Below are 25,227 nucleotides of genomic sequence, written 5' to 3'. Positions count from 1 at the left end.
ACTCTTTATATCTACTGTTCAGTTCAGTAATACTAATATCCTTCCTTCTACAAACAAGACACTCTATCTCTTACATGTGGACATTTTCTCTAGGCAGTCTCTTACCTGGAATTCTCTCCATTATCTCTACTGTCTGGCTTTGTTGACTTCTTTTAAGTCTCAACTAAAATTCCATCTTCTAAAGGAAACCTTTTTCCTCCTCTTTATTTCAACTGTCAGTGAATAGGGGAATATCAGGAAAGTTGGGGATCAAAGTAAGTTGCATCTGGAAAATTCACCAGTAGTACTTCGAAATTAATTTATCACTAAGATTTAGAGTATTTCCTCACATGATTATTGATAGTTTGAGTTTTCTTTTTTTCTGAAAACTGACCATTCACATCATTTAACCTGGCTTTTTATTTTTATAGATTTTTAAGTTTCCTATATATCTTAGAAGTGAGACTTTTATCAGAGAAACTGCTGCAAATATTTTTTCTTAATTTCCTGCTATTTTTTCAATTTTAGCTTCATGGGTTTTGTTTCTACAAAACTTTTTAATTTTATAGGTTCAAAATTATCTATTTTACCCCCTATCAATTTTTTTTCCTTCACTTTGTTGGTCACAACCTCTGTCCCTACTTGTAGATCAGACAGGTTAATTTCTTACACGCCCCTCTAAATTGTTTTTGATGTTACTCTTAATGCCTAAATCATGTTCTCTTTAGAGTTTGTCTTAATATAAAGTATGAAATGTTGGTCTATGTCTACTTTTTGTCAGACTGTCACATAACTGGCACTTCACTGCCTCTTTGTGTATAGTACCTATACATGTATTGGCAAGTAGACTCCCAAATATTTTAAACTGTCTGTAGCTATTTTAAATGAAATTTCTCTATCTTTTCCTGAAGAATGATATTGGTAATGTATGGAAATGAGGATAATTTATGTACATTTAGCTTAAATTGTATAATTTTGCTGAAATTGTTAATCATTTTGATTATTTTCTTAATTGACTCTAGTGTTTTTTACTCTAAACATCATATCAGTAACAAAAATAATTGTTTTTCTTCAAATATACTTGTTGTATCCATTTTTTTCTTTTCTTTTTGCTCTACCTACCATTTCTAGTACAGTATCAAATAGTAATATTAATAATGGGTATCATGCTTTTATCCCAATCTTATTGGAAAAACCTCTAATTTAACCCCATTATAGGTAAACTTAATCTTATTTTTATTGCTATTTATCATTTTAAGGAAAGTTCCATTTATTTCTCTACTTTCTAGTATTTTTTTAAAAGCAGGAAAGAGTACTGCACCTTTTCAAAATCTTTTTAAAAGTCTATTGATATAATCATGTTTTTGTTATTAGTAATAGTTAATAATATTGATAGTTTTTCTAATATTGAACCAGTCCTGCATCCTTGATATGAATCCAGTCTGTTCATAATGTTTTTAACCCTTATGATTTGTTGCTATAATTTTAATTTTATTTAAAAACTTTTGTAACAATATTAGATATATCGATATTGTTCTATAATTTTGTTTTGACTCTCTCGGTTATAAAGTCTTTGTGACATGGAAGGAATTTGACAGGACATTCCCCCCCCTAGTTTTTCAAACTACTTATGTAGTAATAGCATTAACTTCATTAAATATCTGGTAGAATTAATTTGTAAATCCATTTGATCCTGGATTTTTTTCTCTTGGAAGTTCATTTATGGCTTGTTTGATTTCTTTTTCTAAGATAGAGTTATTTAAGTACTCTGTATCTTATTAATCTAATAGTCACAATGTTTAAAAAAAATTGTAAACATTAATTCATTTCATATGATTGTCAATTTTATTGGCACCCAACTAGAGTGTGGTGAAATAGCTTTTATTTTATTTCTTCTTCATTGGTTGTAAATCTTTTTACCATTTTTCCATTTGGTTTTTGTCTTCTTTTTTAAAAATCAAATGAGAGAATGGGATAGCTATTTCCTCTCCCAAAAACTTAGCCCCTAATATACACATCTAAGTATGTATATATGTATATACATATAAAACTTGTTAATTCAATGGATTTTGTTTTCAGTTTTGTTCATTTTTCCTTTGACTTTGTTTTACTTGAGTATTTCATTAGAAATTACTTTGTGATTTTCTATTTTTTTAAGTTGTACGTTCAGTTCCAAAATCTGCTTTTTTTTTTTTTTTTTGGTTGATGAAAGCATTTGTATTAAATTCTACTTTTATTGCATTCACTTATATGTCTCATTTTTGTCATTATCTTTAATTAAATTATTTATATAGTTTGTTATTTGACTCAATCATTCTTTAGGATTGTCATTTAGTTTCCAATTGATTTTTAATTTTTGTTTTGAAGATTTTCATTTTATTGCTTTGTAGCTGGTTAAAGATTTTGCTTTTCTGTATTTTTGTGAGATCTCCTCTGTACCCTAATAATCATTTTTTATGAAGGTTTTATATACATCTGTGGAAATAGGCATACTCCTTTTTATTCTCATTAAATAATTTCAAGAGATAGATCATATCTAACTTTTCTAAAATTCTATTCAGTTCCTTCATTTCTTTTTTTATTTTTGAATTAGATTTATCTAAGTGTAAGAAGGGCATATTGAGACCTCCCGCTATTATAATTTATTTGGTTCATGGATGTTTAGCATTATATATTAATTGATTGCAAAAAACTTACCTTTGTTTAGATATAGTTTTGCTTTTACTTTGTCTGAAATCACAATTCCTTATACCTTTTTTTTTTTTTTTGCTTCAACTGAAGCATAATAGAACCTATTTCAGAAACTCATTTTGGTTTTGTGTGTAAGTTTCTCTTTCAAATATGTTTCATGATGTTATGGAATATTATTGTTCTGTAAGAAATGACCAGCAGGATGAATACAGAGAGGCCTGGAGAAACTTACATGAACTGATGCTAAGTGAAATGAGCAGAACCAGGAGATCATTATATACTTCAACAACAATACTGTATGAGGATGTATTCTGATGGAAGCGGATTTCTTCGACAAAGAGAAGATCTAACTCAGTTCCAATTGATCACTGATGGACAGAAACAGCTACACCCAGAGAAGGACCACTGGGAAATGAGTGTAAACTGTTTACATTTTTGTTTTTCTTCCCAGGTTATTTTTACCTTCTGAATCCAATTCTCCCTGTGCAACAAGAGAACTGTTCGGTTCTGCACACATATATTGTATCCAAGATCTACTGTAATCTATTTAACATATATAAGACTGCTTGCCATCTAGGGGAGGGGATGGAAGGAGGGAAGGGAAAACAGAAGTGAGTGCAAGGTATAATGTTGTAAAAAATTGCCCAAGCATATATTGTCAATTAAAATTTATAATAATAAAAAAAATAAAGATAGCCCCTATGGAAAGACTGGTAAAAATATATATATACATGTTTCATGTAAACAATATGCTATTGAATTTTGGTTTCTGATTCATTCTACTATCTTATTTCTATTTTATGGATAAGTTCCATTTCCTTTCACATTCACAGTTATGATTGTTAATTGTGTCTACACTATTCTTTATTTTTCCTTCTCTTTCCCCATCCTATCCCATCCCTTTCTCTCCAGTTTCCTTGGTGGGTAAAATGTTTTTCTGTACCCAATTGTACATATATGAATTCTTCCCTCCTTTGACCAATTTATAAGATATTATTGTATGGAATTCTTTTTTCCATATTCCATTTATGAGTTAATTTTCCCCATTTTTTCCTAGTGTATTTCTCTTCCCTAACGTTTGCATTTTTCTAAGATCATTAAAATATAATAGAATCATAGTTGTGTCCTCTAATTATACTTCCTCAAACCTTCTATAATCCCTTTTAATGATAGATTTCAATCCTCATATAAGAATATAAACAGTTTATCCTTGTTTTTTTTTTCCCTTTCTCTCACCTAAGGTGTTGGTATATATAATTTTCTACTCAGCTCTGGTCTCTTATTCTTGGAAATCTTTTATCATATTAATGATTTATTTCTTCCCCCACCCTACTCCTTCTCTTCTGCCAATTTTACTGGTAAATTTTACTAGATTTTTTTTTTTACTACAATTTTACTAGAAGAACATACTAGAATATCATATTCAAAGTGCTTCAAGCTTTTATGATATTATTGTTCAGTTATTTTTCAGTTGTGTCCGACTCTTTGTGACCTTATTTGGGGAGTTCTTGGCAAGGCTACTAGAATGGTTTGCCATTTCTTTTTTCAGCTCATATTTATTTCCCCATGAGAAAACTGAAGAAACCAGAATTAAATCACTTTAAAGTCATGTAGCTAGTAACTGTGTGAAGCTGGATTTGAATGTAGGTCAATCTGATTACAGGTCCAATGCTCTATCCACTGGACCACCTAGCTGCCCAGTAGTAAAAGTTGCTAAATCCTATGTGATCTGACTTGAATTATTTGAATTCTTGTACTTGAATTCTTTCTGGGGACTTGTAGTATTTTTTTTCTTTGACCCAAGGATTCTGGATTTAGACTACAATATTTTGGGGAAATTTCATTTTTAGGTTTCAGGAAGTGACAAGACGATTCTTTAATTTTCTATTTTGCCTTTCGATTCCAAGAAATCTGGTAATTTTTCTTTTATGATTTTTTTGAAATACGATATCTGGGCTTTCTTCCTTCCCTCCCCCACAAGGGTTTCAAGTAGTCCAATCTCTTCTTAATTTGTTTTCTAAATCTTTAGTACAATGTACCTCACATATTCTATTTTTTCATTCTTTTGAGTTTGTGTCGTATTTAATGATGTTTCATGGAGTCGATAACTTGTTTGGTAAATTCAAATTTCCAAGGAGGGGTATGTGTGTTTATTAGTACAATTTGAATCTCTTGTTCCAATTCGTAATTTCAAATTATTCTTTCCTTGATCTTTTCTTCTACTACTCTCATTTGGTTTTTAGAATCATTTTTTTTCCTAAGTCTAACTCTTTTAGGAATTCTGGTTGGATTTTTGTCTAAACTACATTTTTCTTTGGAGCTTTCCAAGTCATTCCCTTCTCGCTCTCTGCCTTGAACTTTTCTGTCATTATGGTAGCTCTTTTTAGTGAGTTGTCTTTCATCTGCTCGTTCTTTCACTCTGTTTCTTTGAGTGTTTTTGTCGGTACTAAATGGAATGGTTTGTTTCCAACAAGGCCAGCTTTATTTCATCTGACAATTTCGTTCTTTCTGCGACACTTTCCTTCGCGGTTCAGGATGAAAGTTTTTGAGAGGGCACAGGGGAAGAGGGAAGGAAACTAGGCTTTGGTGACGGAGGAGAATGGAAGAGAGGGTGGTGTTGGTAGTCATGGTGACAAAGCGGGCCAGGAGAGGACCAGACCCAGCAAAGCCGAGCCGGCCGCCCCGCAAGGAGAGACAGAGCTTCTGGGAGCCTCCGTGTGGGCGGGGGTTTAGTTGGAGCACCTCCTCCAGGACGTGGTCTGCGTGATAATGGGGCGTCGGGTGGAACGTGGCCTCTGGAGCCTCCGCCGCTGCAGAGCTCGGAGAAGTGTAGCTGCCGCTGCATTTCCGACCAGGGTTTCACAGTTTTAAGATTCCTGGCGAAAAGGGCGTTGACAGTAGCTTTGAATGTATTGGAGAAGCCTCGGGGGTCAGGACGCGGGGTAAGGTGAGGCGGCCGGCAGCGTCCCGGCACCATGAGTTATCCTCGCCGAGGCTCCCCGCTGAGCCCGGATCCTAACGGCCGAGGCGGCGGAAGCGCCTGGGAACTGAGTTCCGAGGCGGTTTATAGCAGCGTGTGCTGCTACGAGCACCTCTCCGGCGGGGACCCGTCGGATGCCGAGGTGACCTTGGCCCTGCTGGGCGGGGATCCGGGGCTGCCCCTGGCGCAGGGCTTGGAAGAGCACGGTCGTCACTTGACCCTGGACTCCTGCCTAAGCGACGAGACGTACGACTTTAGCTCGGCAGAGTCGGGTTCCTCCCTGCGCTACTACAGCGAGGGCGACAGCTGCGGCGGCGGTGGCGGGGCCAGCAGCTCCTCGTCTCTGCTCATCCCCCCGCAGACTCAGCAGTCGTCTCTGCACTCGTCGATCTCCGGAGGTGCGGTGGCGGCGACTGCAGATCCGGCGGAGAGGAAGCGAACCCGCCCGGGCTGCCCGGCCTCCCGGCATCGGTATGAAGTGGTGGCCGAGCTGGGCCCGGAGGAGGTCCGCTGGTTTTACAAGGAAGATAAGAAGACCTGGAAGCCCTTCATTGGCTATGACTCTCTCCGCATTGAGCTGGCTTTCCGGAATCTGATTCAGGTGACTGACAACAGGCCGCGGGCCTTGCGAGGGGAGCCCGGCCCAGCCTCGAGCTCCGGGGAGGAGGACGAGGACGGAGCCTGTGGCTACTGCCGGAACGCGGCCCTGAGCGAGCCGGAGCTGGAGGAGCTGGTCCACATCGAACCGGTGTGCGTCCGAGGCGGGCTCTATGAGGTGGATGTAGCCCAGGGAGAGTGCTACCCCGTCTACTGGAATCGTGAGTACCGGTGCGGGAGCAGGAGCGAGGGCGGTGGTTACTGTTGCCATCTAACAAGCTTTTATTTAAAACTTCGTTGCTGGAGGCCAAGGACTAGCGATTGAGGAGGCAGCCGCTAAAGGATTTCTACTTGTACTTTCTCTTTCTCCCGCCCCTTCCCCCCGTCATTGCAACCAGTCTTTTGGATGGTAACTAAGATAAAAGTAGAGGCCGCTGCTTATCCCTAGAGGGACAAACCACGGAGTTAAAGATAAGTTTTAACTTTGATTCCCTTGTGAGAAGCTAGAAATCACGGTTTTAATCATATCGAGATACCAGGACAAGATACCTTTCCTCTTACACGGGAAGGAAAGGCAGATGGAAAAGAACCCCCCCCCCTCCCCTCCCCCCGCCCCCAAGATATAACAACACTGCATCCATCCTTCTTACCTGCTCACTTGGAGATAATTGTGCAATAGATTTTATGATCAAAATGTTTGATTTTTTTTATCTTGCTTTTGCTTTTTCCTCTTGATTTGAATAACAATGATTTAGCGATATATTTTAGAGAGTTAGAGCATTTTAGAGATATGTAAGATCCTCTTCAACAGTTGTGTATTCTAACAAAGTAAATAATTCAATTTAATAGACATTTATTAAGGGCCATATGTGTGCCGGGGATACAAAGGGACAAGAGACAGCCCCTGTCCTTAAGGATCTTACAATTCAATGAGAAAGACAACATACACAAAGCAAGCGCTATAGAATAAATATGAAATAATATAGAGAATTAGGAGGGGTTAGTGAAGGCTTTCAATAGACTTTGGGTCAGTAGTTGGAGTTGAGGAGGATGAGCATTCCAGGAGGGCCAGAGAAAATGCCCAGATAGAGTGTCTTGCTCAAATTTTAGGAAAATAATAAAAATTATTATTATTATGTCGCAGAATGCAGAAGGCATTCTAGTGGGGAGAAACTTGAGACATACAAACCCAGGAACAGACAGTAATCTAGGCATGAGCTGTTGAAGACTTGCGCTAGAGCTGTAGCAGCGTCAGAGAAAGGTGCATATTGGAAAGGTGAAATCAGTAAACCTTAGTAACAGCATAGGATGTGAAGGGTTGATACTGCCTCTACAAAAATCTCTTGTATATTTTTGTTATTCACTTGTATACTCATTTGGATTTTCCTGGCCAATAAATACTGGAATGATTTACCATTTCCTTCTTGAGTTCATTTTACAGATGTGGAAATTGAGGCAAAGAGGATTAAGGGACTTGACCCAGGGTCTTCCTTACTCTAGGCCCAGCACCTAATCCATTGCACCACACAGTTGCCTGCCTTAGATTTCTTCCCTTCTCTCAATTCTCATAGCTACTTAATCCTGTTTCAAACCTTTCTACTTGATTATTGTATTAGTCTCTTAATACCATCTTCCTGTCTTTCTTGTAGTCTGTCCTCCATACAGCTGCTATAGTGATTTTAATTAGAGGGTTTATGTTGTCAAAACCTGCAGTGCCTCCCTACTGCCCTCAGGATATCAAACATAAGCTTCTTTGTTTAGCTCTTTTAGTCCTTTACTATCAGAACCCAGTCTACTCTTCCAATTATAATTAGAAATTATTCCCCTTTCCATACTCCACTGTCTAGCTAAATTGGCCTTTTTGTTCCTCACAGAGGAAATGTCTTCATCTCTGTTTTTTTATGTCCCATACCTGGAATGAACGCTCTCCTCATCTCTAGCTTTTAGCATCCCTTGTTTCTTTTAAAACTCTGAATAAAGCAACACTTTTTATGTAATATCTTTCTTGACCTGTAACTCCTCCACTAAGTTGCTACCCATCTCCCAATATTTGTCTTGTCCTTATTGGTATAGATCTTGTTTATATACTTATTTCTGAACATGTTATTCTTCTTGATAGAATAAGCTTCTTGAGAGCAGGGTTGATTTATTTATTTATTTATTTATTTTAGTATCCCAAGTACCTTAGTATCATGCTTGGCATATAGGTTCATAATCAATATTTTTTGCTTAGTTGTCATTATAAGAGATATCTGTGTTTGTTTATACAAGCTTGTTTCTTGAGCTATCATTTTGGCCATTTTTTCTTTAGCCCATCTTTGCATTCAAGTCACCAGGTATTCAAATATATGCTGATTTGATTTTCAGGGTCTTAAGATTGAGTTCTTCATAGGATTTGTCTATCTCTTCATTCTCTACAATAGATGATGCACAAGTTGCAATGAAGTTTCCTTGTGGTTATCTTTCTTTATTCAGGTACTTGTCATTAATAGTGCAATATAATATGACTGAGCATCCCATGAAATATTTCTTTTTGCTCTCGTATCTAGAAGAATGATTCCACTAACTCTTCTTGCTTCTTCAAGTCTGTTTTTTTCTTTAACTACAACCTCCTTTTGTCTTCTAGTTTTATTTACAATGAGAAAGTCAATATTTCTCTCATTCAGTTCTTCTAATAGTCACCAGATTAGGATCTCACGTATCAATTGTCAAATTATTGGCCATTACAAAGGCACAGATAGTGTCAGAGAAAGATTTGAACCTACTACTTGGAATCATCTTGATTCCAAGCTCAGCATTCCATGATACCATACTACTATTCATATAGAAAGTATACTTCAGTAAAAGCCTGCTATGTACCAGTTTACCATGCTTAGCATTAGGAATGCAAATGTGAAAAAAAGACAATTCCTGCCCTCAAGGAGTTTTCAAGCTAATGAGGAAAGACAACACACTAGAGGAAACTGGAAAATGGAGAGAACTAGGATAGATAGTGAGAAGGGGGAGGAGTGGAGAAGATCTATGATATGAAGGGTTTGGAATAAACAGGAGGGTAGAGGTAGAAGGAGGAGAGGTACCTATTCCAGGCATGATGAGGTACCAGGTGAACTCAGACTGCAGTCTTCTTTTTCCACAAATTGGGAAGCTGGTTTACCTAAATAAATAAAATTGTTAGCTAAATAGTTCTATGAGGAGATACTACGATCCTGGAGAATCAATTAAAAAACTGTTAGAAATAATCCACAACTTTAGCAAAGTTGCAGGACACAAAATAAACCCAAATAAATCATCAGCATTTTTATACATCACTAACAAAATCCAACAGCAAAAGATACAAAGAGAAATTCCATTTAAAATAGCTATTAAAATAATAGTATAAAATATTTGGGAATATTTTACTGACCTAGAAAAAATAATATTCATCTGGAAGAACAAAAGGTCAAGAATTTCAAGGGAATTAATGGGGAAAAAAAAAAGCAAATGAAGGTGGCCTAGCTGTAGCAGATCTAAAACTTTATTATAAAGCAGTGGACTTCAAAACCATTTGGTACTGGCTAGCAAATAGAGTAGTTGAACAGTGGAATAGGTTAGGTTCACAGGACAAAAATAGTCAATGACTATAGTAATCTAGTGTTTGACAAATCCAAAGATCCCAATTTTGAGGATAAGAATTCACTATTTGACAAAAACTGCTGAGAAAATTGGAAACTAGTATGGCAGAAACTAGGCATTGACCCACACCTAACACCGTATACCAGGATAAGGTCGAAATGGGTTTATGCCCATCAGTTGAAGAATGGCTGAATAAATTATGGTATATGAATGCTATGAAATATTATTGTTCTGTAGGAAATGACCAACAGGATGATTTCAGAGAGGCCTGGAGAGACTTAAATGAACTGATGCTAAGTGAAATGAGCAGAACCAAGTGATCATTATACATGGCAACAAGATTTTACAATGATCAATTCTGATGGACATGGCCCTCTTCAACAATGAGATTATTCAAACCAGTTCCAATTGTTCAGTGATGAAGAGAGCCATCTACACCCAGAGAGAGGACTGAGGGAACTGAGTGTACTAAACAACACCATTTTCACTCTTTTTGTTGTTTGCTTGCATTTTATTTTGCTTCTTTTTTGTGTGTGTGTGACATGATAATTATATATATATATATATATATTGAATTTAACATTTCTAACATTTTTAACATATATTGGACTACTTGCCATCTAGGAGAGAGCATGGGGGAAGGGTGGGATTTGGAAAACAAGGTTTTGCTAAGTCTAATGTTGAAGAACTGTCCACTGTTTTGAAAAATAAAAAGCTTTAATACCAATTTTTTTTTTTTAAAAAAGGAGTTACTACAAGAAACTTTGATATGTTGAAATATGTCTTTGAACTTTCAGTCTGATTAGGGAAGAAAAATATTTCCTCAGTGATTCTTAGTGTTGTTACCAGAGTATTGATTTGGAGGTAGCAAGAAATTGAATCAAAATGGCATTTTTTTCCTTAATGATAGTTGAAATTGATGAAGCTTTAGAGCTAGATATCCAGTTTAGATAGTGTAAATATTGGATAGGTAAGATATGATGTTGTTCTTCTTTTGCTATAATATGATTGTTCTCTGTGGGCAGATTTCTTGGGGAGGTTTTCTGGAGGCAGCCTTAATTTCAGTTCCGTGTAATAATCACCTCAAATGCAGCCAATTGATAAAATCCAATTGTTTATTTTCTCCTTCCAAGTCTTGCCTCTTTCCTTGGACTCAGTTAGCATTCCCGACTCCTGGCAATCTTCCGGACTGACTGACTGACTGACTGACTGAAGCTCTTTTAGAGGTGTAAACTCAAATATTGACTCCTCCTCTGAGAGTGGGATTATGGGAGGTGTGAATTTGGATATCTCATACTGAATCCTGAAATCTCCCAAAGGTGTGAACTAATGTGTGAACTCTTAAAAGTGTTAACTTAAGTATTGTTTCTGTCAATTCTAGTGACTTAACAACTTGTAAGGATTTGCTCTAATGTGTGAACCAATAAGCATTGTATCAATTCCATTGATTTAACATTAGGATTCTAACAGTAAGATACGACAGAGTTATGTAGTTTCAAATGTTGGGGTTATTTTGCCTTGGTAGGTCAAAAAAAAAAGAGCAATAATGAAACTTTTTTAAACTGCATAGATAAAATCTGAAAAGTAGAGAAGACACAAACACTTTTGTTTCTAACTTGTTGAATTTAGAATATGCAAGTGTAATTAAAAACAAATTGGGCAACACATAGAAGATCCCAGTATATCATAAAAGTCTTTTTTTTGGTTTTCTTTGTGTATTGAAATTTCACCATAAATTTAAAAATTTAGAAACCACTCTGTGAAGGCCGTGTATTTTTAAATCAGCAGGAGTCAGGAATTCAGGTTAGGGGAAAATCGTTAGTCTTTATTCTCAATGAAGAAGGATCGGAGGTGGAAGAGAATCGGAGATAGCAATGTGTGCAGCTGAATCAAGAAGCTAGCTAGACCAGCAGCCACATGACCAGCAGCTAGGAGAATGGAACCAAGGTCAATCTCTCCCAGCTTCCCTTCCTGTCTCTCTGTCTCCACCCACCAAAATCGTCATTTCCTATACAACACATCAGGACTTGCACAGAGAGTGGGCAGGGACCATTCTTTATCCAATCATGTATATTAATGGAGTATAGTCCAATTACTATTTAGCCTCAGGTATTTGGGACTTCAGTGCATCAACTCAAACCTTAGCCCATTACATCACTCTATTAGCTGTAGGTACACTAGTTCATGAACCTGTTCTGGACTTTACCTTAATCCTAGGTCACCTCTGCAAGTGATGATGCCATAGTAGGCATAATGTATAATGATCTCCTGGTTCTGCTCATTTCACTTAGCATCAGTTCATGTAAGTCTCTGCAGGCCTCTCTGAAATCATCCTGTTGGTCATTTCCTACAGAACAATAATATTCCATAGCATTAATATACCATAATTTATTCAGCCATTTTCCAACTGATGGGCATCAATTCAGTTTCCAGTTTCTTGCTACTACAAAAAAGTCTGCCACAAACATTTTTGCATATGTGGGTGCCTTTCCCTCCTTTAAGATCTCTCTGGGATATAAGCCCAGTAGAAACATTGCTAGATCAAAAGATATGCACAGTTTGATAACTTTTGAGCATAGACATTTCTATTTTCTTAGCCAGTACCAGATAGTTTTGATAATTAATACTTTATAATATAGAATTGACTTTAATCAACTTTTTTAAAATAATGAATACAAAATTTAAATTTGCTAGGAAATTTATGAAGTAGCTTGTTTTCATTTTCTTTTTACTTTCTTTACTCTCATACCTACCCTGTTGAATTGAATGGTTCAAGTAAAGTGAGATTTAAAGTATATCTTTTTAAAAAACTGCCCTACATTTGAAATTGAGAGTCCACCTTTGATTTTAATTTTTGAAGGTTAATTGGTAAGTATTTATGAAGAATGTACTAAATGCTGAAGGAACAAATAAAAAGCTGAGTCTTTGCCTTCAGGAAGATTACATCTACATCATACATAATTATAAAATATTTTGCAAATTTGGAGGTAGTATATTATGTACTATTTATTGCAAGAATATTTTCAACAGTGTGGCGCTTAGTGGATAGATTAGGGGCCTTGACATCAAGAAACTATTGTTGGATAGAGTCTCTAGGCTCAGAATCTGCCAAACCTGTTTGAATCCAGCCTTAGATTAGTTAGGTTGTACAAATCATTTGACCTTTCTCAACCTCTAGAAAAGGGAAATAATAATAGCATCTTTTTTTTATTGAGTTGCTGTGAGGATAAAATGAGATTATGCATGTACAAGCCATTCCCTAATTGATAAATGATCAAAGGATTTGAAAAGACAATTTTCAGATGAAATTAAAGCCATTTCTAGGGTTAAAAATGCCTTAAGTCACTATTGATTAGAGAAATGCAAATTAAGACAACACTGAATTATCACTTCATACTTTCTCAGATTGGCTAAAATGACAGGAAAAGATGAAAAATGTTGGAAGGGATGTGGGAAAAGTGAACACTAATGTATTGTTGGTGGAATTGTGAAATGATTCAACCATTTTGGAGAACAATGAAAAAGAAATAAAGTGAAAATACTATGTTGTGATCCACATTCACTCCCTATGGTTCTCTGTCTGGATGCAGATGGCTCTCTCCATCACAAGTCTCTTGGAATTGGCCTGAATCACTTCACTATTGAAAAGAGCTAAGTCCATCACACTTGATCACATAATCTTATTGTTGCTCTGTATAATGTTCTCTTGGTTCTACTCACTTCACTTAGCATCAGTTCATGTAAGTCACTCTAGGCCTCTCTGAAATCATCTTGTTAATCCTGCGCTGAGAGGCATTTAGGTACCTCATAGTTGTCTTAATTTGCATTTCACTGATTAGTAATGATTTAAAGTATTTTTTCACATGACTAGAAATGACTTTAATTTTTTCATCTGAAAATTGTCTGTTTATATCCTTTGACTATTTATCAATTGGGAGAATAACTTGTATTCTTTTTTTTTTTTTTTAAAGCAACAATTAGGAGTTATTTCATCCAATTGTATGTGAATAAATCTGACAATCTAAATGAAATGAATGAATGGTTACAAAAATGAAAATTAACAAAAGAAATAGAATATTTAAGCCTATTTTAGAAAAAGCCATTGAACAAGCCATCAGTGAACACCCTAAGAAAAATATCTCCAAGGACAGATGGATATAGAAGTGAATTTTACCAAACATTTTTTAAATTTTATTTTAGATAGAATGTATTTATTATTTTTATTGCTTTCTTTTTCTGGCTACTCATGTTCATTAATTTTTTAAATAAGATTTCTTTAGGAGAAAAACGAGAGAGAAAAAAAATACAAAAATGAAAAAAGAAAGTGAACATAGCATGTATTGATTTATATTCAGTCTCCATAGTTCTCTCTCAGGATGGAGATGGTGTTTTCTTTTCTTTTTTTTTTTTTTTTTTTTTTTTTTTAATTTAATTTTTATTTAATAGCCTTTTATTTACAGGTTATATGTATGGGTAACTTTACAGCATTAACAATTGCCAAACCTCTTGTTCCAATTTTTCACTTTTTACTCCCCACCCCCTCCCCCAGATGGCAGGATGACCAGTAGATAATAACTTGTATTCTGATACATTTGAATCAATTCTCTAAATTTTTCAGAAATGAAACCTTTATCAGAGCCCTTAGATGCAAATTTTTTCCTCCAGTTTTCTACTTCCCTTCTAACCTTGACTGCATTGGTTTTGTTTGTGCAAAACCTTTTTTAAAATTTAATATAATCAAAAATTATCCATTTTGCTTTTCATAGTGTTCTCTAGTTCTTTGGCCATAAATTCCTTTCTTCTCAGAGCTGAAAGGTAGACTATCCCTTGTTTTCCTAATTTGCTTTATGTCTGTTTCATGAACTCATTTTGACCTCATCTTGCTATATAGTGTTAAGTGTTGGTCAGTACCTAGTTTCTGCCATAACTAATTTCCAATTTTCCCAGCAATTTTTTTCAAATAGTGAATAAATCCCAGAAACTGGAGTGTTTGGATTTATCAAACACTAGATTATAATTGTGTCGTGTGAACCTAACCTATTTCAGTGATCAACTATTCTGTTTCTGAACCAATACCAAATGGTTTTGATGACCACTGCTATATAATATAGTTTTAGGTCTGGTATAACTAAGCCACTTTAATTTATATATATATATATTTTTTTTTTCATTAATTCCCTTGAAATCCTTTTGTCCTACCCATGAGTACTTGATATTCTTCTAATTGTTAGATCTAACTTTGTGTGGAAAGTGTTTTGTAATTATGCTCATAAAGTTCCTGGCTTTGTCTTGACAAGAAAACTCCCAAATACTTTATATTGTTTACAATTAGATTAGATGGAATTTCTCTTTTTATCTCCTGCCCAGCAGGCAATTTTAAAGTATATATTACATGCCAAGTATGCCAAGTATTAGGTGGTTCTCTCTGCTTTCACTACTATTCTAGCAAAGACCATTATTGGCTCTTTCTAAACCTATCAAAATGGCTCCTTAAAATGACTTCATATATTTGATGAGATTCTTTATATATTTTAGATATGAGACTTATCTGATAAACCATCTATAAAAAAATTTCCCCAAATCCTTCTAATCTTGGCTATATTTATTTTAATTGTACAAAACTTTTTTAATGTAATATAATATATAACTTGTTTGTTCACAAATCATTCTCTATCCATAAGTCTGATAAGTAATATGTTCCATGTTTTTCTAGTTTTCTTGTAAAATATCTTTATATATAGGTCATGTGTCTATTTTGTCTTATCTTGATAAATGGTGTGAAATATTGGTCCATGCATAGTTTTTGCCATACTACTTTTCAGCAGTATACTACTTTTTGCTTTCTAAGAGAGAACTGGATATTGAATATGGACCAAAGCATAGTATTTTCACCTTTTGTTTTTTGTTTGCTTTTTTTTTTCTTTCTTGTGTTTTTTTCTCCTTTGATCTGATTTTTCTTGTACAACATGACAAATATGGAAATAAGTTTAAAAGAATTGTATGTATTTAACCTATATCAGATTAAGAAGAAAATTCTGGAACTCAAAAGTTTTACAAAACTGAATGTTGAAAAAAACTATCTTTTCCTTTCACCAGCTAGATGGTGTAGTAGATACTGAAGTCAGCAGAACCTGAGTTCAAAGCTGGCTCAAACACTTAACACTTACTAGCTCTGTGACCCAATTTTCTTGTTTAAAAAAAATCTATGTTTATATGTATTTGGAAAAATAAAGTACTATTTTAAAAAAGAGATGATGTATGTAAAGTATTTTGTAAACATTAAAGAAATACATGAATGATAGCTAAACATTAAAGTAGAAATTGACTTTACCTAGTTTTTATTCATATAGTCATATATTGGACTTTAGTCTGTTAGGTAACTGGGAAAGTTATTTCCATTTTGGATATTTTATTTTTCCTTTCTAAAAAGTATATTTGGTTTATCTTTAACCGAAAGACTTAGATTCAGATTTAGATTCAGACACTTCCAGTTCAATTTTCAGTGTAACTTAACAGATTTATATGATATAAGTTTTCTTGTGGCGAATTTCCCTTACAAACGAAAAGACAGTTCAAACCAAAAATAACAAACAAACAAAAAAAAAACCTATGGTAAAGTCAACTATGTAGTGTTATGTTAGCTATTATTACTAATAAACTCAAGTCACTCACTAAACACCTACTGTGTGCCAGGCACTGTGCTAAAAGTAAAGGATACAAAGAAAGGTTAAAAAAACAGTTTCTGATCTCAGGGAGTTCATAATCTAATGATGAGACAATATGCAAACCATTATATATAAACAAGTTGTATACAGAAATAAATTAAGAATAATCAACATAGAGAAGGTACTAGAATTAAGAGGGACTGGGAAAAGCTCCCTGTAGGTTTTTAGCTGGGACTTAAAAGACAGGCAGAGATGCGGAAAGAGAACATTTCAGGCATGAGGATAGTCAGTAAAAAAGCTCATAGTTTAGAGATGGGGAACATCTTATTTGCGAAACAGTTGAGGCCATGTCGCTGATGGGGTAGAGTACAAATTGTAAGAAGACTGGCAAGATATAGGGAGAAAAGGCCTGTTATGATGGGTTTTATAATTTTATGTTGTTCAGGAGATGTTTACAAGTTATTGGAATTTACAGAAACAGGGAGAGGAGATCAGACTCGTACTTTATGAAGATCGCTTTGACTGGCATAGTGGACTTTGGACTAGAGTGGGGAAGACATTGTGCCAAGTGAACCAAACAATAGTCTATTTCAGTAATTCTGTCAGTAAGCAATGTCAGAAAAGAGGTTGGGGGGTGGGGTGGAGCATATGCAAAAGATGTTACCAAAAATTAACAATCCTTGGTAACAGATTGGATATGAAGTTATAATGAGGAGCAGTCACCTGAGTGACTGGGAGGATGGTATAGTAAAAATCATAGAAAAATTTAATGGTAAGAGGGAAGGTTTAGAGGAAAAAGAGAATGAGTTTGGTTTTAGATGTTTTAAATTTAATATGTCTCAAGGTTTAAGACCCATTTTGTAGTATCTACTAAGCAGTTGGATATGCAAAACTTTTGAAGGTTCAGCATAAAGTTTATAACTGGGTAAAGAGATTTGAGAATTTTTAGATAGAGGTGATAATTAATCCATGGTAACTAATGAGATCACCAAGTGAAATAGTATAGAAAGAGAATGAGAATAGGGCCCAGGATAGAGCCCTGTGGAATACCAACAAATTAGCTGATGTGACCTGAGAAAGAAGAGTCAAATAGATAGGAGGAGAACCAGAAGACAGTAATGTCTCAAAAACCTAGAGAGAAAAGATCAAGGAGAAGCAAGATACTTCAAAGGCATTACAAAGAATTACATAAAAGTCTAAGGATGAGGTTTGAGACATGGCCATTAAATCTTGCTATTAAGAGATTGAGTTAATTTCCTTGGAGAAAACTTTTGGTTTAACAGCAAGGTGGGAAGCCAAATTGTGAAGTTAGGAGAGAATGAGAGAAGTAGAAGCACTAATTAAGCATATTCTTCTCAAGTATTTAACCACAAAAAAGAGGAGAGAGATATGTGATAATAGTAGGGAGAGATGAATCAACAGGATTTTTGAGGATGGGAAAGACGTGTATGTTTGTTGGAAAGCAGCTGATAGACAGAGGTTGAAGAGAAGTAAGAGAATATAAGTGATAGAATGGACTGTGCTGGAGAAGATGAGATGGAATAGAATGGCGATATATATATTTACTGTACATTTTGTTAGATTTTCAGATATTTAAAACATTGTCGTTTTCAGCTTTTGTTTTAAGGTAGCCTTTTCTACTCTAAAAAGTTGAATAAAAATAACAATTATTTATTTTATACAGTAGCTTGAAATTTTACAAAGCACTTTAACAACAAAAGTGAGACCATTGATAATCTGAGAACTAAAACTAGTGAAGTTCTGAGCTTGCATTTAAGCTAAGGTTTTCTGGGGTGGAATACTGTGAAATTCCCTCCCCTTCTCTTCCTCCCCCTGTAAAAAAGCTTTAGGAAAAGAAAATACTCATTATTAAAAAAATATTACAGTAGAATAAAAATTTTAATACTGCAGAACCTTTAAAGAGAGATAATGAATGAACCAAAGTCAGCTTATGGTATTAAAAGCTATATTATATTTAAAGCATGGATTCTTATTTCATTTCCATGAGAAGCTTGTTTGTTTTTTTGTTTTGTTTTAATATTTGGATAAACTGCATTTCAATGTAATTGGTTTATTTTGTAGCCCTTTGTATTTTATTTTTTATGCTTTTTATACACCTGAAAAAAGATCCATAAGCTTTTATCAGGAACTAAAAAGTTTAAGAATCTCTATTTTAAAGTAAAGTCAATTTGTAGGTTAGTTAGGGCAAAATGAAATAATTCATGTCCTAAAAGTCAAACTACCCTACCTCATAGGGTTGTTAGGAGAAAAGCATTCGATTTAGAGTCAAGTTCTGTCTCCTTTTACTGATGGTCTTAAGCAAGTCATTTAATTAATTATTAATTATTAATTTAATTAATTCAAGTCATTTAATCTTCTTGAACTTTGAAAAGAGAATAATTTTTTTTCTGCCTACCTAACAGGATCATTGTGAATGAAGTGCTTTCCTGTAAAGTACCATATAAATGGGAATTATAGACTTCATTTCCTTCAAGGAATTCAGTGTTTTGTATACTATAAATCACTTATTCTCACAAAATGCCTATGAAAAAGTGTCTTAACCTCATTTTATAGATAGGCAACAGTGGCAAAAGATTCATAATAACTTGCCTGTTGCCACTTTGTGGTGAAGCTGGAACTAGAACCTAGTTCTTCTATCTCTACATATAGTTAATATCACTACAACTGGAAAGGATCTTGTCTGACTACTTCTTTTACAGATGAAGAAACTGAGACTCAGAGAGAGAGAGTAACTGGTCAAAGGTCATCCAAGTGGTAATTTTCAAAGGTGAAATTTGGACTCAGGTTTTCTGATTCCAAAGATCACATTCTTTCCATTGTGCCATCAGCTCTACCATACAAGGAGGTTTGTGTTGGCATTAGCCAACACAGATTTTGAGTAGGTTTCCTTTGCAAGATTTTCTTTCCCCCCCCCCCCCATTGGTTTTTTTTTTTTATCAATATCTTCCTTTTTTTCTAACATGGGAGTCATCCCAAGTATCATTCCTGCCCTCCCCCACTCCAAATGACTCAACTCATATTACAAACAGTATTTTTTAGAAAGGAAAATCAGCACAAATAATTCTTACATTGAAAAAGGCCAAAAACATATGCAATGTATAACATCTGTGAGCCTCCCACTTCCACAAAGAAATAGATTGGATGTATATTCTTCTTTTTCTTCTTTTGAGTTCTTGATCTTTGTATACATTTACTTTTGATTTTTTTTTGGCATGTTCTTTCCATTTACATTGGTTAAGTCCCTATGTATATTATTTTCTTGTCTTTGCTAACAACATTCTGCATCATAAAGGTCTTTTCATTTTTTTCTATATTTATGATACACATGATTTCTTATGACACAATAAAATTCCATTATATTTATATAGCACAATTTCTTTAGCTTTTCACCAGTTGCTGGGCACTTGCTTTATTTACCTAGCAGTTCTTAACTATCACAAAAAGTGCTGTTTTAAATATTTTAGTGTATATAGGGACTTTATTTTTATTGATGGCTTCCTTCTGGTATGAATATTTTATTAACTTCATTTGCATAATTTCATATTGCTTTCCAGAAAAGTCTATACCATTTATTAGTTAACCAGCACTAGGTACCTGTCATTCTACAATCCCTCCAGCACTGATTGTTGCTAGTTTGTTTTTTTTCTTTTTTTGCCAATTTGCACAGTGTGAGAAAAATTATTTTGGTTTGCCTTTTTTCTTTTGAGAACTCTTTGTTCATATTCTTTGACCACTTATTAGGGAATGGTTGTTAGTCTTAAATATAATGTGGTGGTGGTGTAGCATATCATGTTACATGATTTGTGTATGCCAAACCTTTGACACAGATTTTTTTTCCCATTCCACTACTTCCCTTCTATCTTGTTTTATTTTTTAACCAATACCAGATGGTTTTGGTGACTGCTGTCTTATAATATAGTTTGAGGTCTGAGATTGCTTTTGTCCCTACTTACTTTCATAATTTTCCTTGAAACTCTAATTCTTTTGTTTTTCCCAATGAATTTTGTTATTGTTTTATCAGGTTCTATAAAGTATCCCTTTGACAATTTGATACATTAAAAGTGTAAATTTATCTTGCAAGTATGGTCCTTTTAATTCTATTGGCATGGCCTAACGTTGAACATTGAATATTCCCCCAGCTACTATTTAAATTGATTTACTTTTTAAAGACTTTGTAATTTGAATCTGTACAGGTCTTTTCTGTGCTTTGGTAAGTTGATCCCAGACATTTTATGCATATTGTAGTTATTTGGAATGAAATTTTCCTTGTTTCTTGGGTTTTGTTATTATCAAATAGACATGATTTTGATTTTTGAGTGTGCACTAACGTTGCTGATTATCAAAATTTTTCCAAATATACCATCATACATCACCAAATAGGGATAGTTTAATCTTCTGTTTACCTGTTTTTGTTGCTTTTTCTTGACTCATGGTTGCTAGCATTTCCACAACTATATTCAGTATTACAAGGAAGAATAGACAATCTTGCTTTACTCTCCTGTAATTTATTGGGAAAAGGTTTGGATATATCCTCATCACATGTGATACTTGCTTTTGGTTTTAGATACATGCTTTCTATTTATTTTTAATTAAAGCTTTTTATTTACAAAATGTATGCATGGGTAATTTTTCAACATTGACTTTTGCAAAGTCTTCTGTTCCAAATTATCCCCTCCTTCTTCCCACCCCCTAGATAGCAGGTAGTCCAATACACGTTAAATATGTTTAAATATATGTTAAATCTAATATATATATATATATATATACATACATATTTATACAGTTATCTTGCTGCACAAGAAAAATTGGATCAAGAAGAAAAAAAAAACTTGGGAATGACAACAAAATGCAAGCAAACAACAGAAAAAGTGTGAATACTATGTTGTGGTCCACACTCAGCTCTCATGGTCCTCTCTTTGGGTGTAGATAGCTCTCTTCATCACTGAACAATTGGAATTGGTTTGAATCATCTCATCATTGAAGAGAGCAATGTCTTAGATACCTGCTTTTAATGACAGTTTTCAAAATTTTATGACTATACTGTCTAGTTTTTAGCTTTAATAAAAAACTTTTTCTGCATCTATTGAGATAATCAGGTGGTTTTGGTTTTAATATGATTAATTATGTTAGTTATTTTCTTACCATCCCTGCATCCCTGTTAAGACACTTGGTCATAATGAATAATTTCTTGGATAAATCACTATAGTCTTCCACATGTGCAAAAATGTTTGTAGCAGTCCTTTTTGTAATGGCAAGGAGAACTGGAAACTGAGTGGATAATGCCCATCAGTTGGAAAATGGCTGAATATATATATGAATGTTATGGAATATTCTTGTTGTATAAGAAATGATAAGCAGGATGATTTCAGAGAGGCCTGGAGAGACTTACATGAATTGATGCTAAGTGAAGTGAATAGAACCAAGCGAACATTGTACAGCAGCAAGATTATATAAAAATCAATTCTGATGGATGTGGCTCTTTTCACCAGTGAGGTCATTCAGGCCAGTTCCTATGGCCTTGCAATGGAGAGAGCCATCTGCACTGAGAGAGAGGACTATGGGGATTAGGTATGGATCACAACATAATATTTTCACTTTTTTGTTGTTGTTATTTGCTTGCTTTTCGTTTTCTTTCTCATTTTTTTTTTCTTTTTTGATCTGATTTTTCTTGTGTAGCATGATTGTGAAAATATGTATAGAAGAATTGCACATGCTTAACATAGATTACTTACTGTCAAAAGAGAAGGAAGAGAGAAAAAAAATTTTGGGTGAATGTTGAAAACTATGCATATGTTTTGAAAATAAAGAGTTTTTTTTTAAAATCATTGTAGCTAAGTGAAATGAGTAGAACCAGGAGATCATTATATACTTCAACAACGATATTGTATGAAGATGTATTCTGATGGAAGTGGATTTCCTTGACAAAGAGATCTAATTCAGTTTCAATTGATCAATGATGAACAGAAGCAGCTATACCCAAAAAAAGAATGCTGGGAAATGAATGTAAACTGTTTGCATTTTTGTTTTTCTTCCCAGGTTATTTTTACCTTCTGAATTCAATTCTCCCTGTGCAACAAGAGAATTGTTTGATTCTGCACACATATGTTGTATCTAGGATATACTATAACATATTTAACATCTATAGGACTGCTTGCCATCTGAGGGAGGGAGAGGAAAAATTGGAACAGAAGTGAGTGCAAGGGAAAATGTTGTAAAAAATTACCCTGGCATGGGTTCTGTCAATAAAAAATTATAATTAAAAAAAAAAAAGAATTACATTAGACAATCAAAAAAAATTCATTGTAGTCTTTTTGACATGATTTTGTTAAAAAAAAAAATTGAGTCACTATTCACTAATGACATTGACTTCTTGTTTTCTTTTTGTGTTTCTTTCCTTGGTTGAAATATTAGTAGTATATTCCTACTTTTTTTGTTTTGATCAGCCAGGATCCATCTTCTCACTGTATCACCCTTTCCTCATGGAGAACACAAGGAAAAAAAAAAAGCATTACACAGAGGTAATGAACCAAAACACATTTTCACTTTTGCCATACCAGGAAAAAAAAATGTATATCGTTCTGCATTCTGAATCCTTAAGTAACTTGTTTCATCATCTGGAATCATAGGTAAGCTGATAACAGTTCATCACAATGGTATTCCATCATCTGTTCTCTAATTTATGGGCAGCCCCTTTCAGATTCCTATTCTTTATCATTTCAAAAAGATCTATAAATATTTTTGTATAGCCTTACCTTTCCTAATTTCCCTGCCCCCTTCTCTCTCCTATTGTTGAGTGAAATTTATTTCTGAATTTAACTTATTGTTTATATGTGTGTAGTGGGTGATACTATACCCTACTTTTTGTTTGTATATTTATGCACCCTCCTTTATTTCTCTTCCCCTTTGTTTCTCTTCTTAAGATCATTAAAACATAACAGAACCACTACAGTCCTTGTCTAATTATATATCTTCTATGAACCCTTATGATGAAACGAATCAGAAGAGATAATGTCATCTCATTTATCCTTTTTTAAGTCCATTATTTTTCATTCATATTTACCTTTTATGTTTCTCTTCACTAATGCTTTTGTTCTTCAGAGTTTCTTCATAGCTAGTTTTTTTATCAGAAATGCTTGAAATAACTTTTTTTAAAGGTCCACTTTTTTCTCTGTAACAGTATATTCTCTTTTACTGAGTAAGTTAAATTATTTTTGGCTCTTATGCTTTACCTGCTGGAATTCTGATTTCAAAATCCTCTATTCCTTTATAATAATGTCTGCTAAATTGTGTGTGATCCTGACTGGCTCTTCAATATTTATATTCTTTCTTCCTGGTTGTTTGTATTATTTTTTCTTTGACCGAGAAGCTCCGAATTTTTTACTGTGATGTTTTTCTAGTAATTTTCATTTGGGAATTTCAGGAAGTAACTGTTGAATTGCTTTGATTTTCTACTTGTCTTCTGTTTCTAAAATATCTGAGCAATTTTCTTTTTTAAGATTCCTTGAAGTTTGATATCTAGGCTCATGGTGTTATTATATTTCATACTTCTTAAATTTTTTTCTCTCTTATCTGTTTTCCAATTCAGTTGTTTTTGCTATTAAATGCCTTCATTTCCTATTTTTTTCAGCCTTTTAAGTTTGTTTTAATGTTTCTTGCTGCATCACAAAGTTAATTGGTTTCTATTTGACCTATTTAGATTTTTAGAGTGTTTGATGCCTAAGCAAGTTTTCATACCCATTGGTATGAAATTCCTTTTCAAAAATATCTTTATTCCTTATCAATGATTTTTTCCCAATTTCTTCCTGGAGTGCCCTCATTCCATTTATTAAGAAAAAGAATTTTTATCTTAAAAAAAAAAAAAAAAAGCTTTTGCTTTCTTTGTTATGAGCCAGAACTTGAAACTAGATATTGTCAATAGAATTGATAGAAACAATGATTATGTTCACACCATTGAGAGTTCACACATTAGCTCACACATTAGTTCACAAGTTTGGGAGATTCACAAGTCCAGAAGATTCACAAAGTTACACATCCTGTAATCCCATTCTTGGAGGAGGAGTCAACCTTTGAGTTTACACCTCTAAAAGAGCATAAAAAGAGAGCTTCAGTCAGTCAGTCAGTCAGTCAGATTGCCAGGAGTCAGAGTTGAGCTAGAGGGAGAAGCTGGCAGAGGCAAAAGACTAGCAACAAGAGCTCTCAGAACCAAAGAAAGCTCAAGTGAATTCAGTTCAGGAGATTGACAAGCTAGAGACTGCAGTCGGGAAGAACAAAGGATTCGGAGGAGCAAAACCAACATTGAGATTGAGAACTTGAGATTCAGAGAGAGCTGTAAGAGCTCTTGGAACCGGGCAGAGAGATAGGCCTCTAAGAAAACTAACCGGGCTATTTTGGAAGAGATAATTAATAAAAGACTGGACTTAAATCCCTGGCTTCATTTGAGGTGATTATTGATCTGAACTGACACTAAGGCTGCCTCCAGAAAACCTCCCCAAGAAACCTGCTCCCAGAGAGAAAGATCGTATATTATAGAAAAAGAACAACAACACTACACTAGGAAATTCTATAATTGCTGATTGTGGTAGGATTAATTTTTTGTTTGTCCTTTTTTCCAGCTTATTTTCTGACTTCAGATGTGATGTTAGGGCCAGTCATTTTTGTAGGTAGGCTCTATTATTGATGAGG

The 25,227-nt window shown here is 34.4% G+C and overlaps 1 protein-coding gene across 9 annotated transcripts in view; it reads left to right on the top strand.

The window, feature by feature from the left end:
* Nucleotides 1-5,623: 5,623 nt before the first annotated feature.
* DDHD1 (DDHD domain containing 1) overlaps nt 5,624-25,227 on the top strand; it is a 139,626-nt gene continuing 120,022 nt past the window's right edge. For 5 of the 9 annotated variants that reach the window (XM_031952848.1, XM_031952844.1, XM_031952847.1 and 2 more), the window contains exons 1-2: nt 5,624-6,468; nt 22,989-23,063. In XM_031952848.1, coding sequence (XP_031808708.1) covers nt 5,646-6,468; nt 22,989-23,063 — 898 coding nt within the window. In that variant the 5' untranslated portion in view covers nt 5,624-5,645. The remainder of the gene's footprint in view (nt 6,469-22,988; nt 23,064-25,227) is intronic. The other 4 variants (XM_031952851.1, XM_031952846.1, XM_031952850.1 and 1 more) reach the window with 1 other exon arrangement.

This window comes from Sarcophilus harrisii, chromosome 2 (assembly GCF_902635505.1).
Source record: "Sarcophilus harrisii chromosome 2, mSarHar1.11, whole genome shotgun sequence".
Classification (NCBI taxonomy): domain Eukaryota; kingdom Metazoa; phylum Chordata; class Mammalia; order Dasyuromorphia; family Dasyuridae; genus Sarcophilus; species Sarcophilus harrisii.
Note: the sequence above shows the minus strand (reverse complement) of the source record. Positions and strands in the feature narration are given on the sequence as shown.